This window comes from Monomorium pharaonis, chromosome 4 (genome assembly GCF_013373865.1).
Source record: "Monomorium pharaonis isolate MP-MQ-018 chromosome 4, ASM1337386v2, whole genome shotgun sequence".
Lineage (NCBI taxonomy): Eukaryota > Metazoa > Arthropoda > Insecta > Hymenoptera > Formicidae > Monomorium > Monomorium pharaonis.
In genome coordinates this window covers 336,318-350,999 of record NC_050470.1, presented here as the reverse complement: position 1 = coordinate 350,999, position 14,682 = coordinate 336,318, and the positions used below count along the sequence as shown (strand labels likewise).

The 14,682-nt window shown below is 37.4% G+C and overlaps 1 protein-coding gene across 1 annotated transcript; it reads right to left on the bottom strand.

The window, feature by feature from the left end:
• Nucleotides 1-688: 688 nt before the first annotated feature.
• On the bottom strand, nt 689-13,444 carry LOC105840453 (laminin subunit beta-1). Its single transcript, XM_012687391.3, has 14 exons — nt 12,092-13,444; nt 11,371-11,514; nt 10,284-10,325; nt 9,335-9,560; nt 8,890-9,186; nt 8,053-8,615; nt 7,654-7,833; nt 6,954-7,279; nt 6,325-6,732; nt 6,024-6,219; nt 5,465-5,911; nt 4,618-5,125; nt 3,228-4,311; nt 689-2,905 (listed from the first exon to the last, which is right to left on the bottom strand). Exons 2-14 carry the CDS (start codon nt 11,435-11,437, stop codon nt 1,937-1,939), a joined length of 5,313 nt encoding a protein of 1,770 aa, XP_012542845.2. The 5' UTR covers nt 11,438-11,514; nt 12,092-13,444; the 3' UTR covers nt 689-1,936.
• Between the last annotated feature and the right edge of the window lie 1,238 nt (nt 13,445-14,682).

Sequence of the window (14,682 nt, the reverse complement as noted above, 5' to 3'; positions counted from 1 at the left end):
TCCATTGTGCGCAGCCTGCTGAACGCATACACCATTTGAATTCAACAGTACGCTATTCACAAAATATTTGTGCGTGCTTGCATACGTACGCTCTGAAAGGGAAAGGGCGATTTTAAGGAATGTACCGAATAACAAATAGAACGTTCTTCTCCGTCTATCTGCCTAAGGAAGCTGGTTGTCTCGAACTCCCTTCAAGGTAAAATTGTTCGATGTTGTGATGGCATTCGACTAGGGGGACGGTAATCGCGCACATGGCTCCGACGTAACCGAACTCTGTAATAATAAACAGCGAACCTATTTCTAGGCCCTATGAATTGATCGGGATGTGTTGAGAAAGATCGATGGGGGACAGTGTTACTTCTTTTAGTTACGTTGGTCCCTGGTTAATTAATAGACGTGACTGGGCAGCCGCGTACACTATGATGTGTATCATTATTTAATGAAAAACACACGGTGTAAGTCAGGAAGTATTTTATCAGTGATGGTATCGCGTGTCCGACAATTTCCTTGCGTGATACCGCAATAAGTTGCAAGGACGCGTCAACTGTGCAGGGATATAAGCGATTATTTTAAATTGCAGATTCTCCTCATGTTACGATAGGAAAGAATCTCGCATTTGAATATGATTGGAATATGATATGTAATTAAGGATTGACAGGTTTCCGGGAATGTAATCATTTCTTTCTCCTATTTGAGAACTCATTTATTTCTCTCTAACATTACAATATTGTAATATCGCTATACATATTAAATATTCTTTTTGGCTTGATCATAGCATTGTTCGTCTACTTTTAAATGAGACTCAACGATACTCCTGATGTAATATATAAAGATCGATCGCGTGCAATAATGACATAAATAACGGAATCTTGTTTCTTTCACTTTTGTATCCAGAATAATTATACGAATTTTTATCGGTTTCTCTATTATTTCTCACATGAAGTTCGTCACTTTTTATAATCAGGATTAGAAATGTGTGTAAAAGAAGAATGAAAATCCTAAAGACAAAAATGCATCAAACTTCGTAGACTGGATTTGTAAGTATGTAACATTTAATATTTACAGGACCGCAGACTGTATTTATTTACAGACGGTGTAATGATCGACAAGGCTACTTTAATTTTAACTTTTGTCTATATTTGCAGATAAGATATGCGCGTCTCGGCAATATATCGAATATTTTATATTCGCCAGATCCGTATAATTACGTTTATTTTAATTATTTACATTTATTCTTTAATTATTTTTAATGTATCATCTATGGAACACGAACTTAATACTTCGCTACGGTGTTTCTTTAAGTACCACTTGTAGTAAAATACATATCCATATATTAGCGGATAAAATGTGTACAATATTCTTATTATATAAAAATAAAAAATTGTATGCCGCGAAAGTACAAAAATATAAAAATTGCAAAAGAGAGTAGAGAACAAATTTAGCGAAGCTATAAAAAGTTAGAGAAAATATCATCTTGATTGCATTTGCAGCGATGCTTTAACGAACCTATAAATCGTCTTCTTTACAACTACTAATGGCCCCTCCATTTATATTTATGGCACTAATAATAATCTCTTCGCAATATTATCCAGAATAAGTTGCGAATGCCAAATGTATATATGTATTATGTAAATACGCATATCCGTTTTCTATTATAAATCAAGGTAAAATTCACGGCTATTGCACAAGTATAAAGCACCGATCTATTAGTAAGATCTAACATATATCTCGCAGTAAAAAAAAAAATGTAGTAGTAAGATGTATTCTGGAAAGGGACCTCATCTATGGAGTAGGAGATTCTACCGCATGCGGATATATATTTGTGTCAGACTTAATAAAGAAGAAAAGATCCATTTGATTGTCGATGTGTATCGTACTTTGCAGACGAAATTCACGATTGGAAAGTAAGTGACTACCTAACTGATTGCGAAAAATTTTAAGCGGAACACTGTCTATACAACTGCGATTTCTTTTCGATCTCTGCCAGATGTTTGTCCATCTCCATCGTCAGTGCGTCTACGTCGCTCATCAGATCTGTCAGCAGCCGCTCGTTATCTTTGTAGACGCTTTCCATACCGTCCAGATCTTTGGACTTTGTCGACGTATCCGCCGTCAGCTCGGAGGCACGCTGCAAGAGTCTCTTTGCTCGCTGGATATCGCCCTTAGTTTTGTTCACTCGCTGATTCAGCGACTCGTCCGCTTTCTTGTATTCCTCTGATAGTTTTTTCGTCTTGCTGTCGGTCACTTGCGCCTCGTCAGCGACCTTTTTCGCTTCCGTATCAATCTCCGCCAGGATAAAACTGTTCTTGGCAGATTGCGTCTGAAGCTGCTTCAAACGGGCATCCAGCGCCTCGACCGATTTGGTGGTGAAATTAGCCCGAATCTGAGCGGCATTCGTCATGTCGGCAATGTCCGCGAGATCCTTTTGCGATTTGGACACGTCATCTTCCGCCTTGTCGATCGCATCTTGCGCCAGATGTTGCGCCTTCTGCGCATCGTTTAACAACAGGATTACTTTGTTTGCCAAGGTTTGCTTTTCAATAGCTATCTCTTTGGCTTGATTGGCGCGTTTCTCGAGATCGTGTGCCCGTTCTAGATCATCCTTAGTATCGGCGAGAATCTTCTCAGAATCAGTGAGAGAACCTACGATATTTTTGATGCGATCGGCCAACTGTGTGATCTCGTCCGGTTCTAATTGGATATTCTTTGCGAGCACTTCGTACGCGAGGTCTCTCACCATGGCTGGAGTAGGTTGGTCTTCATCCAGGATGCTCCAGATTCGTTTGGTTATATCCGAGATATCCTCGGTGATTTTATCGGACCGGTTGCGTGCTTCCCACGCGTAGTTGAAAGCATCTTGAGCATTGGATCTCGCCGCTGTTGCGTCTTGCTTGATTTGGCTCATCTACGAATACGAATTAATCGAATAAGAAACACAAAAATAATAATTATAAAGACAGTGATAAATGTATAAGTAATAGAAATTGAAAAGTTGTTTCACAGTAGAACCTCATTAAGCATTTATAATAATAACATTCTTTTACGCATGTATAATAAAGTTATAAAAATTGAAGAGTTTAAAATAGAATTTCTATAACTATTTATAATAATATACGCGTGCGTGTGTGTACAATTTTCTTTAAATATAATAAATAATTCTGGTAGAAAATAATTAACTTTTGCAGGAATCACAAATGACTTGTAGAAATCACATTGGTGATAATTACATTGCGTAACAATTGTTCGGCCTCGTCCTTGTGGCTTTTGATCTTAGCAGCTTGTTGCTTGGCAACATCTAGAGCTTGATTGGCCTTGCTGACTGCACCCGCGTGACAAGATAATCCTCCGCAGAAGCCGCAGCCCGCACCACCGCAGACGGTACTACAATCCGTCACATTGTCGCCGCACATTCGCAGATTCAATTCAGGCATCGCCATACCGAACGTCTTCAGTTTTTCATTTAGCCTCGTCAATGACTCTTTGTTTCTCTCTTGGGCTTCATCCACGGATGCACGGTTCTTCGCCAAGATGTTCTCGGTATGTTTGCGGAATCGTTCCGCATCGCCGAGGACATTCGTAGTGTCATTTGCCATTTTCTCGGCCTGTCTAGACTGCTCGGCCATTTGATGAGTCACATTTAAAGCGCCCAAAACATTCTCTTCTTGTAACCTGGTGGCATTTTCCCGCAAATCGGCAGCGGCCTTGTCCAAGCTGTTTGTCCTGTTCTTTAACTTTTTCAGCGCAACGTTGTTAAGACTGACTCGCTGATTGAGATTCTCCAAGCGATTGTTCGTTTCTTCCAATAACTTTTCTGATTTGGAAATATTATTCGTCAATTCGTCGGCTAAATCATCCAACGCGTCTAGATCTTGGCTCCGGATAGTGGTGTTACTAATCAAATCTCGTACTTCGTTCAAAGCCTCCTCCATGTTGTCGAATTCCTGACTGTATACGCCGGTTGTGCCCACCTTTTGTATTCTTGAAGCTTCTTGAATGACTGCATTTGTCTTATTCTTGAGACCGTCCAATATTAGATCCCAATTGTCGAAACATTCACCGCATGGACTGCATTGCGGAGCCTCGCCGTGATAACCGCGATCACACTGATCACACTTCTCACCACCGATACCTTTATGGCAAACGCATACCCCAGTCTCTCTGTCGCACTGCTGGCTTGCGGAACCGATCGAGTCACATTCGCACGGATAACACTCAACGTTCGGATTGCCCCAGAAATTTGTCTGACACTCATTGCATCGTCTGCCGCCAAATCCTGGTCTGCACTCGCAAGTGCCGTCGTAAGGATTGCATCTATATCATAATGGAAATATGTTTATCAACCACTTTACGTAATTTTTTATTGTAAAAGTTCATTTTTCATGTATTGTAAAACAACAATTTAACATGTCTAAGCAATTTTTAGCTTAAAAAGTTTTTTTTTTTTCTCCAAATTACATTTGGATCAATTTTCTACTGTAAAAAGAAAATCATTAATAGTATTAAATCATCAAATGAAAAATATCAACAAGGTTTATGAAAAATCTTACATATACATAAAAAATATTTTTGCGATAAGAAATCGCTTCATTTCCATTTTTATAAAAATCGCAAACAAACCTGTCTGAAATGCTTCCAACTACATCGCATTCGCAAGGGTCGCAGCCTTGTCCGCTAGCTATCCTCCAATGATTCTCTTCACAAGAATCGCAAAGTTGTCCTATGACATGCGGCAAACACGGACACTGTCCGGTACGATGGTTGCACGATCCTGCGGTCTTGTCAGTACCCAGGACATTGCATCCGCAGTCTCGACAGTCCTGTCGTAGAGCGTCTCCATAGAATCCCGCTTTGCATATCTCGCAAGTAGGACCATCAGTGTCGAATAGACATTGGAGGCAATGACCGGTGTGCGGATCGCAGTTACCAGCGCGACGTAAGTCTGTGTTGTTGTTGCAGTTGCAAAATTGGCAGCTACCGCCTGGTACCTCCGGATTACCGAAATAATTCTCAGCGCAATGCTCGCAGCGAGGTCCAGAATAACCCTCGAAACATTCGCACACTACGTCCTGCGTTATCGAGTCTAATGAACAACTGTTAGCATAGGAGTGCCCGGATTCACGTGTACCTATTTAAATAAAATATAATAGTAATAATAAATAAATAATAAAAAATTATGACTTAACAGAAGAAATTGATTCGAAAAATAAAAATTCAAATAATCGATTAAAGAGCAAACTCCATAATTTTTAATATCTTATTATTACTTCTTAAATTGTCAAAGTTTTATATTGCCGAAAAAATGTTCACATATGTATGGTATAACTACAAATGTGAAAAACATTATTTTTATTACCAAAATGTAATATCTCTTTAATAAGACTGATAGTTTTATTTTTTATTAAAAAAAATTAGTTTGACTGAAAATTAATAATTATAGTAAAATCTCTTCTAAAAATGTATTTACCTGGACAAGGGCACGCTCTACAAGGTATATCGACTCCAATTCGTGGATCGCCGTAGAAATCGTCAATGCAACGGTCACAATTATGCCCGGTAGTAAAATCTCGGCAGTTGGTACAGGCCCCTGTCTTCGAGTCGCAGTTATCCGCGTGCCCATGACACTCGCAGCGCTGGCAATGTGGGAAGTTCCAAAAGCCAGGTTCGCACTGACCGCAGGTTCTGCCATAAGTGTTGGGGCGACACTTACAACGGCCGGTCTCGACGTCGCAGAAATTGTCGAGGGCGCCGACGCCATCGCAATCACAGGAAATGCATCCTTCTGGGCCGAATCCATACGTTCCCGGTGCGCAACGATCGCAACGTCTGCCTACCACGTTTGACTTACACGGGCACATCCCGCCATAGTTCTCGCACAAAAGACTACGAGAACCCGTCGGGTTACATTCGCAAGCTAAAATTCAACATTGCGCTCTTGTGAGTGTGTATGTAATTAAATGAGAGAAAAAAAATTCGAACGACATGAAGTTGAAGAGTATCATGAGACATAAAATGATTGAACTTACAATGGGCACCGTCAAAGACATAATAGCCAATGCTATTTTGATATTTCTTGCAGATCTCGGGTATGTTACTCCATACGCTGTTGACATCATTGAACAATTCATTGCAATGGTAACGTTCGTATTCTTGACGACGAAGTTCGCCTAGACTTGGAGTCTTGAAGAAGGGTATCGCGTCTATTCTTGGCTTCAGAACAATCTGAAAGAATCATACAAGCACACACAAACAAGTTTAGATTTGTATGTATAATCAAATAAACGTGATTGTTACGACAATCGATCACGGAAGAAGTTAACACATTACCGAGTCGACTAGAATGGAGGCCAAAGGCGTGTCCACGTGACTGTTAAACTTGCGGAATTGCAGCAGAAGGTTGTAACGTTTCCCCGCTTCTAAACATATAGATGGTTGTGCCATGGCACTTCTCGACCGCAGAGGCAATTGAACCCACAAACGATCGTATTCTGGTCTCCAATCGGCGCACGGTCCATTAGGATCTGGTAGACTGTCTCTCTCGAGAATAATTTGCACGTCCTCCCAGACGCCCGGATGCACCGGCTCGTATCGTACAATCACGTCGTACCACATCGATCTGCGAATGTCGTCAATGGTAAAGTTCAATACAGATCCTTCGAGAGCCTTCATGAAACCCGTGCCGGTCCATGTGCTGTTCCTATCGCGATAAGGTTCTCTGATCACCACTTGACAGTTCTAAAAAGGAATTTACAATTTAATTTGAAAGTCGTTTGAAGAATCTGGATAAGATAATTAACGTATAAATCTAAATATATGTAGTAACTCTTTCTCTTCTTTCTTTTTGTTATATCTTTTGTATTACGATCATACTTTATTTTATCACGCTTGCAACATTAAAATCAAGATTAATATAAATATATTTAGTTCACACATTCGATTCAATTTAATAAACTTACGTCGGTGGCCCTAGACAACTCTCCTTCGTAAATAAGAAAGTCTAGCGAGCCGGTATAATAACTTTGCTCCGGCTGATTGCAAGTCCTTCCGCTGACGTGTGGTCTGCATCTGCACTGACCGGTAATGACGTCGCAGGAATTTTCGTAAGAGCCGCCAGGGTCGCAATCACATGGTTTGCATCCATCATGATCCTCGGAAAGTCCCCAATATTCCGGCAAGCACTGATTGCAGTCGCGCGCTGTGACATACCGTTTGCACGTGCACTCACCGGTCACCACGTTGCAACCCTGATTGTCAATGGTACCCATAGTATTACACGTGCAGGCTACAATTGCAAAAATAATCAACTTTTTTACACGAGATTTAAAAAGTGATGATCAAATTTTATTTATCGAAATAAATAGAATAGGTCGTCATCATAAATTAACTCTTACTACCGTTTATATAATATTAATAAATGTCTTTCTGGATATAAAAATTATAGATTGAGCCTGAAAGATAATCAACTTAGATTTAAAAAGTTTCTGAAAGTATAATAAATTTTAATATATCTTTTATTAAAAATAAGTATACATATATATGTATATTTATTAAAATATTATATAAAATGTTGAATAAGTTAACATAAGCTAATATCTTTTAATGAGACATTCTTGGTAATAATTGAAAACTTAAAAAAACGATAATAATTTTATTTACCTTGACATCCCTCGGGATCATCGGGATCAAAGTTCCAGAAACCGTTTTTGCAGCGATCGCACCGACGCCCGTCGACATTTGGTTTGCAATGACAACGTCCGGATTCGTCTCCATTTAAAGGATCAGTTCTCGAGTCGCATATGCCGTCGTCTAAGGATCCGCTTAAATCGCAATCGCAAGCTGCGAAGAAGAAAACTTGCATTTCAAATCGATATCTCTTTCATATACATAAATATAAATTCATTTTACAATTTACAATCTATATTTATTTTTGATTTATAAAACGAACATAGATAATAATCTCATATTAAATAAAATTAAATTAAATTAAATTAAATTAAATTAAATTATATGGAGAATAAGATTATATAAAGCGATTGGAATAGATTGAAAACTCACGTTGACAAGCTTCTGGATCAGAAATATCCTTCGTCACGTCGTGATAATAGAATGGTTTGCACTGTTCGCAATTTTGTCCTCGTGTATTGTGCTGGCAATCGTCGCAGACTCCGCCGGACACTCTGCCTGATCTCTCATAGACAGTTTCGTCGAAATGGCAAGAATTAGTATGATTATTGCAATTGCATGGTCTACAGGCGTTCGTCTGTTTGCCGACCGCAGGCTTCCATGGCAAGTCGTTGTAGAAATCCTCACATTTCTCGCAGTTAAGGCCCTTAGTGTTGTGCGTACACTCGCATCTGCCATGGACCATGTTCTCCTCATCGGCGACTCCTGGTAACGGTAAACACCTGGAAGCATGCCCATAACAGGAGCACGAACCACGGATTACCATATCTTGGATAGCATAATAATATTTCTCGCGAATTTCTGGTCGATCGTCAAGCAAATCGTCGCCTAGAGTATGAAGCCTCGTCATATTGATCCTGAGATTGGTGATCTTTAGTAGATTCTGCACTTCCTTCGAGTAGGGATTGTCGATTTCTAAATTTCGCGGCAATACTCTGAAATATGCCAATATAAAAATAAATGAACTTTTTCAAATAGTGTGATTAATAATTAGACTGATCTGTATCATGTAATTCGTTTCTTCATCCGAAAAAATTTGAAATTTGAAAGAAATATATATATATATATATATATATATATATATATATATACACACACATACATATAATATTACTTGTATTTCTGATTTTAATAAAAATTAAAATATAAATAAATGATAAATAAAATATTAAGTGATAAAAATCTGATAAAATTTTATATACATCCTACCTGAAAATTACGTCACCACCAGTGGATGGTGCCACAGCCGAGTATCTCGTCTCACAAATGACGTCCGTTAATCTTTGCGGTTGATGAGTCGGAATATCGGGGAAGTAGTGCTCACAATTATGAGCAAAGTACCGGTATACCTGCCAAGTTTTTCCAAAATCGTACGAACGTTCGATCAACATGGCAGCCGGTCGGAAGGTTTGGAAACGAATAATGATGTGCGTAAAGTGAAACTCTGCCTCAAGATCAAAACGTATCGTGACATTCTCCACTCCGTTTTCAGCCTGCCACCATGATCTAGAATTTATGATTTTTTTAAATTATTTAATATGTCTATATAATGTTGTGGCATTATTTATTTTTAAAAATATGCACATATTTCTATTTATTTTGAATGACATTTGATTTCAAGAAGTATTGCGGGAATAATGTAAAGTAGTCTTACCCGCTAACAATATTTTCGATGTTATGCTGCTGTTTAGGTATCGATGCATCGCAGAAGAAGCATTTCTTTCTATCCTTAAGATGAGAAACAATACAGAATCTTTCGGGGCCATGGAGACCGCACGTCGACGAAGCGCTCAGTCTGTCTTTACGGCCGATCAGTAGGTTTCCAGTTGCGGGATAACACGAACTCTGCTCGCAAGGATGCGGTCGTTTCGCATGCGGGCCTGCAGGAACGAAAAAGTATTTCTCGTTTAATCTTTTACAACTCGGTATGCAGATTCTGTTAGCCATATAGTTATTTTCCTCTCTTATAATTAGGACATTGGATATTGATGCCATGCCAATATGCATTAATTATGTGGAGGAAGATCTTCTAGTTACTAATTAGTTTCATTCATTAGCATTATGTAACGAAACCTTTACCATATTATAAAGGGGACTAAAATATATTACAACATGTGTATATATTTACACATAGAGGTCCAAACCAATAAAAAATTAGCGAATGAACTTGTCGTTAGACAATAATACATAAAATATTTATTTATGTTAGAATAACAAGTTTCTTTCGTTAAATGTCAGTTCGTTAGAAATTTTTTTTGTTCATTAAAATACAGGGTGTTTGCCCGTTTCCCAAATTAACATGTTTGTCTACCTCTTGACTTGGAAACGGTCGGCCCTAGCCAATTGTGACGTTCTGTCACCACCTCCAGGGGTGACATATCCCCTCTCTGCACCGATCCTATAACACCCCCATTTTTGTCTTTGTACTCTGTACATAATTATATAGCGCGCGTCCTAGTTGTTGTGAAAGTTTTATCACGTTTTTTTACCGCTTGACACTCTCTGATAAGACCATTGATAATGCTATAACCACCGTTTCGTGATTCTTTCATGAAGAAAAGAACAAATAAGAAAATAAATTCTAAAACAATTTTGGATCTTACCTCTGGATAATGTTTTGTCGCCCCGTTGAGAACTCGTAGGTCCTATAAAGAATTAAAATATTTACATAACATGTAGTAACAAATGTTACACAGAAAACGGTCCTCTTTAAAGTTTTTTTAAGTCGACGATAACGAGCGCGTCAAATATCAATAATAATTTTACTTTTAATGCGAGACAATTTTCTCTTTTAGAACAGTTTTAAATAAAATTATTTGAAACAGTTCTGAGAAAATTATCCAGTTATCAAGAGATGTTCTACTACCGATAGAGGCTATCACCAGAGAGACAACCGGATGTTTACGCGAAACGACAGCTCTGGAAAGCTTTAAGCTTTAATAAAATGAAGGGTGTTTCAAATCTAAATAAATTCTTCGATCAATTCAGATTAGCAAAAATGTCAGATCAATTTTTGCTACAAGATCTTAACTTTTATACATTAAATTACTTTTTATCTGTGATCTTTTTTTAAGTTATGAATCTCTTAAAAATTAATTAAAAATCAGTTTTGTATATAAAGATATTTGTAGATTACAAAAAAATAGCTTATGCTATAGGTCTGGAACATTTGAGATATCTTTGTTGCAATGATGCCGCCACGTGCATAAACAATTATATACGCAACTCGATTCAACCACTCGCGCTACTCGTTGAGTAACCGACAAATACGCACGATGATCTCTGTTCTCGTAGGGCGATTGGATTATAGAAGCCGAAATACACATAAGCTCATTGGTTTCAAAAGGAAGACAGGTCGCGAGGTCATCTCGCTATCTAATCGTAATGGATAAAGTGTCTCCTCGTTATATGAATGGAATAATGTTTCGGAGAAAAAGAATTTTATTACAAATTTGCGTTTTTTGCATGTGTAACAAATGCAACGCTCTAGAACGCGACTCAAAATGCGTTAAAAATGCAAGTGGCGTTATCAAACAACATTGATAAATTTTATTTAATTTTAATTAACAATTTTAACTTAAACCCTAATTTTAAAATTAGATATCTCGAATAAATATTCCCATTTTAATTATTTTATAAAAAATTAGCATTAGTATAAATTAATACAATATATAATCAATTATTACATACCTGTTAAAGTAATAAGTATAATAATTAAAGCTGCGAAAGCTACGTGCCCATAATGAACGTGAAGCATTTTTCCGTTTCTTTTTCTACCTCTCTGTGAATTTTTTACAATGATGTTAAGCCATCGGCGATGACATTCGAGTGTTTCTACGAAAATAAAATGTCCCCAAAATTTGCATACTATTCAATATATTGCGGGAAATTTACAATAAGAGAAAGAGAGAGAGAGAGAGAGAGAGAGAGAGACAGATTTGTGCAATTTACTTTATTTAAAATAAAAACTTATTTGTGTTGAAATGTTTAAATTATATTACATACGACAGAAAATTATTTTTAAGATACGTATTATATTTAAATCAATTTTGCTTTACGTATAAATTTATAAACATTAGAATTTAAGTAATACTTAATGAAACAGACACTTAACACAGTTATTATTTTACAAATAATTTTTTTTATTCGAAACAAAAGCTTAAAAAGAATAAATATATATATGTAAAATGTCTCAACATTAACAGATAATTAATTAAAAATATTTTTTTACATCGAATCCTAAATCATAAAGGAATTATTAAATTTCCGAGCAACAAAAGTACGATTCGATTAGGCAACGCTTAGCGAACGATGCGAAGCGAAATACACTTACGCGCACCTGTGAGACGAAAAAGCGATTTCCGTTGCAATAAACATTATCCAATATCGCCTTCTGTTTAAGACGACTCACCTACGTTAGCGTACACGCTAAAATAGCGTTCCCTGCAGTGTGCAAGCCGATGAGATATTTCTTCTTTCCTTCGAGAGAGGCGGTCACCGCTCTCCTCTAAAGCCGAAGCACGAACGTCGAGATCTAGCCGAGCACCGAGAGAGATCGGAATTCCCCTCTCTCGGCCTCTCCTTCTCGTGGCCACCGAATTATCCCAGGTTATTTGTTATCCACGTGTGATAACGATACGGCGGGTCCGTCCGACAGGTGCGTGAGCACCCTCGCAAAACGCGGCGGACGATGGAAAATGAAAAACGCGGCCTCGTGGACGCGCCTCGTCTGACGCCCGTTTCTCTCACACAAGTGTGAGTCCCTCGGCTTGGTCGAGTTGCGACTCCGCTCTCCGAGTCTCCGAGTCTCGTGCCCGTCAGTGCCGTACATAGAATCATCACGAGTGGTAACGGAAAGAGAAAACGACTAACTTGGGCTTGTCGAGCGGGACCGGACAGCGGGCGGTAAGGGCCAGCCTTATGCAAGACACAGCCGATCCGAGACTTTGCGAAAGAACCGCGATCTCCGAAGAGAATCCAAGAGCGGGAGTTAATTTCAGACCACCTAAAATTCCAACGTAGACATAGACTTTTCTTTTCTTTTGTACATTGCGTATAACTACAAAGCGTGATTTTTTTAAAAACGTTAAAATTTTTATCATTGGCTCTCAGCAGGCAGCGTAGATATAGCTTTGTTTGCCGCATAGAGTACGTCGCAACGTGTTTGAGAAAGTCTCGTACGATCATTGAAGATCCGTGTACCGAGTAAAACTTATAAATTTTGTAAATAGATTTTCTTAATGATTGTTATCTAGAGCAGCAAAGAAGAAAAATTTCTTTTATAAATCATACAACGTCAATATATAGGTCTTCTTCTGTCGCGGGTCAATGTTCTGTCGCCTGATATCATTTCTTTTGTACGCGCTACACGCAACGTTGCGGAAAGCTTTTATCTTACAGATTGAGAATTTTGAACCGTCAGCGCCCTAATTTGTCTGGACCATTACGGATCTAGGTCTATAGATCCGATACTTTCATACATCCATTTTACGGTGCTTATATTGCTGTGGCATCCATGTGCGGCACACTCGCTGTGCTTGTCGTCTTTTAAACTCCGTTATTCAAAGGATATATATATGTATACAAATTGCAGATGTAAGCAACATTTAATACAACAATGTCAATTTAATACATTTAATACAACAATACGATAATATCAATTAAATCAATCTATCGATACTACGTAAATTTGTCTACTTAATTCAAGTTTATTTCTTTGTTTAATTTCATTTCCTCGATTAAACAATATGAAAAAAGAAAAACACGGCTATTTACTTAATAATAATCTGCTCTAATAAAGAAATATTATGTGCCGAATAATTTTCAAACTTTACAAAGTAAAAAAAACGTCTATTTTCGATCTCAAAGATTATTTTTATTAGAAAGAGTGCGTATGCATATTTGGAAGAGATTAAGATAAAATTTAAATTTCGTACATTTGTCATTATCTCCGTAAAACAAATAACAAATAAATTAATTTTATCCAAGCATATATAATTACACTTCAATAATAATACAAGACTTCAGTTCGCTGGACGTAGTGTGTGCCCGATTTCCACCAATCTTCAATGACGCGTATCTTCGTACATGCCGAAAGAGGACAGAAAACGTAGCGTGCTGAAAAGGCGAGACGAAGAAAAGAAGGCAATGGCATCCTGCTATCGTAGCCGGACTATGTTGTACAGATAAGGCGGCCCACGCTACGCTTCCTTCCTCCGCGATGATCCCACTTTCCGTTCTCCCCCGCGCGAATGTACTGATTCGTTATATCGGACTATGTTCGCAACAACGGACAATTTCGCTTTTCATTCGATTAATTTCTCGAGAGAAATTAATTTCTCATAATTATATACATCTCAATTAATAGCATGAGGCGCAAGTATGAATTAAATAAAAAATTCGTTTATATATACGAATTAATATTATAATTTAATATTAAAGTTATACATCGCTGTTTACTTTATTAAAAATTTCATCTATAAAGACAATTGTACTAACTCATGATAGCACGATTTTTATAATGCAAATTATTATAAACATGAAAAAGTAAAAATAAAAAGAAACGCTTGTGTAGACTTACCTCTTTATTAATTTGATTTTTTGTAGGATTATTATAAAGTAATTATTTTATATAATTTATAAAATTTGTATTAACTATTCTCTCTTATTTTAGTGACAATCATATCATATGCAATAAATTCATAATTTTTAATATAAACCAAACTAAATAATTCTTACAGAACAGATTAATGTTATTGCAGTTTTATCGTCCTACTCAGATGATTTATCACAATGGTCTTTATTACAATCATAATATCATGTAACGATATATTGATATAAAGCAATAAAATAAAGACCAAATGATATTTTATAATGTTTTATATCACTAGAGCGCTAATATTCATCCGTTTGTTCAATGCGTGGGTGCTACGATCCTGTGGTTGCATTGGTGGGGTTGAAAGTAGGCGGAGAATGAAAGCGTAAGTCAACAGATTCCCTTCT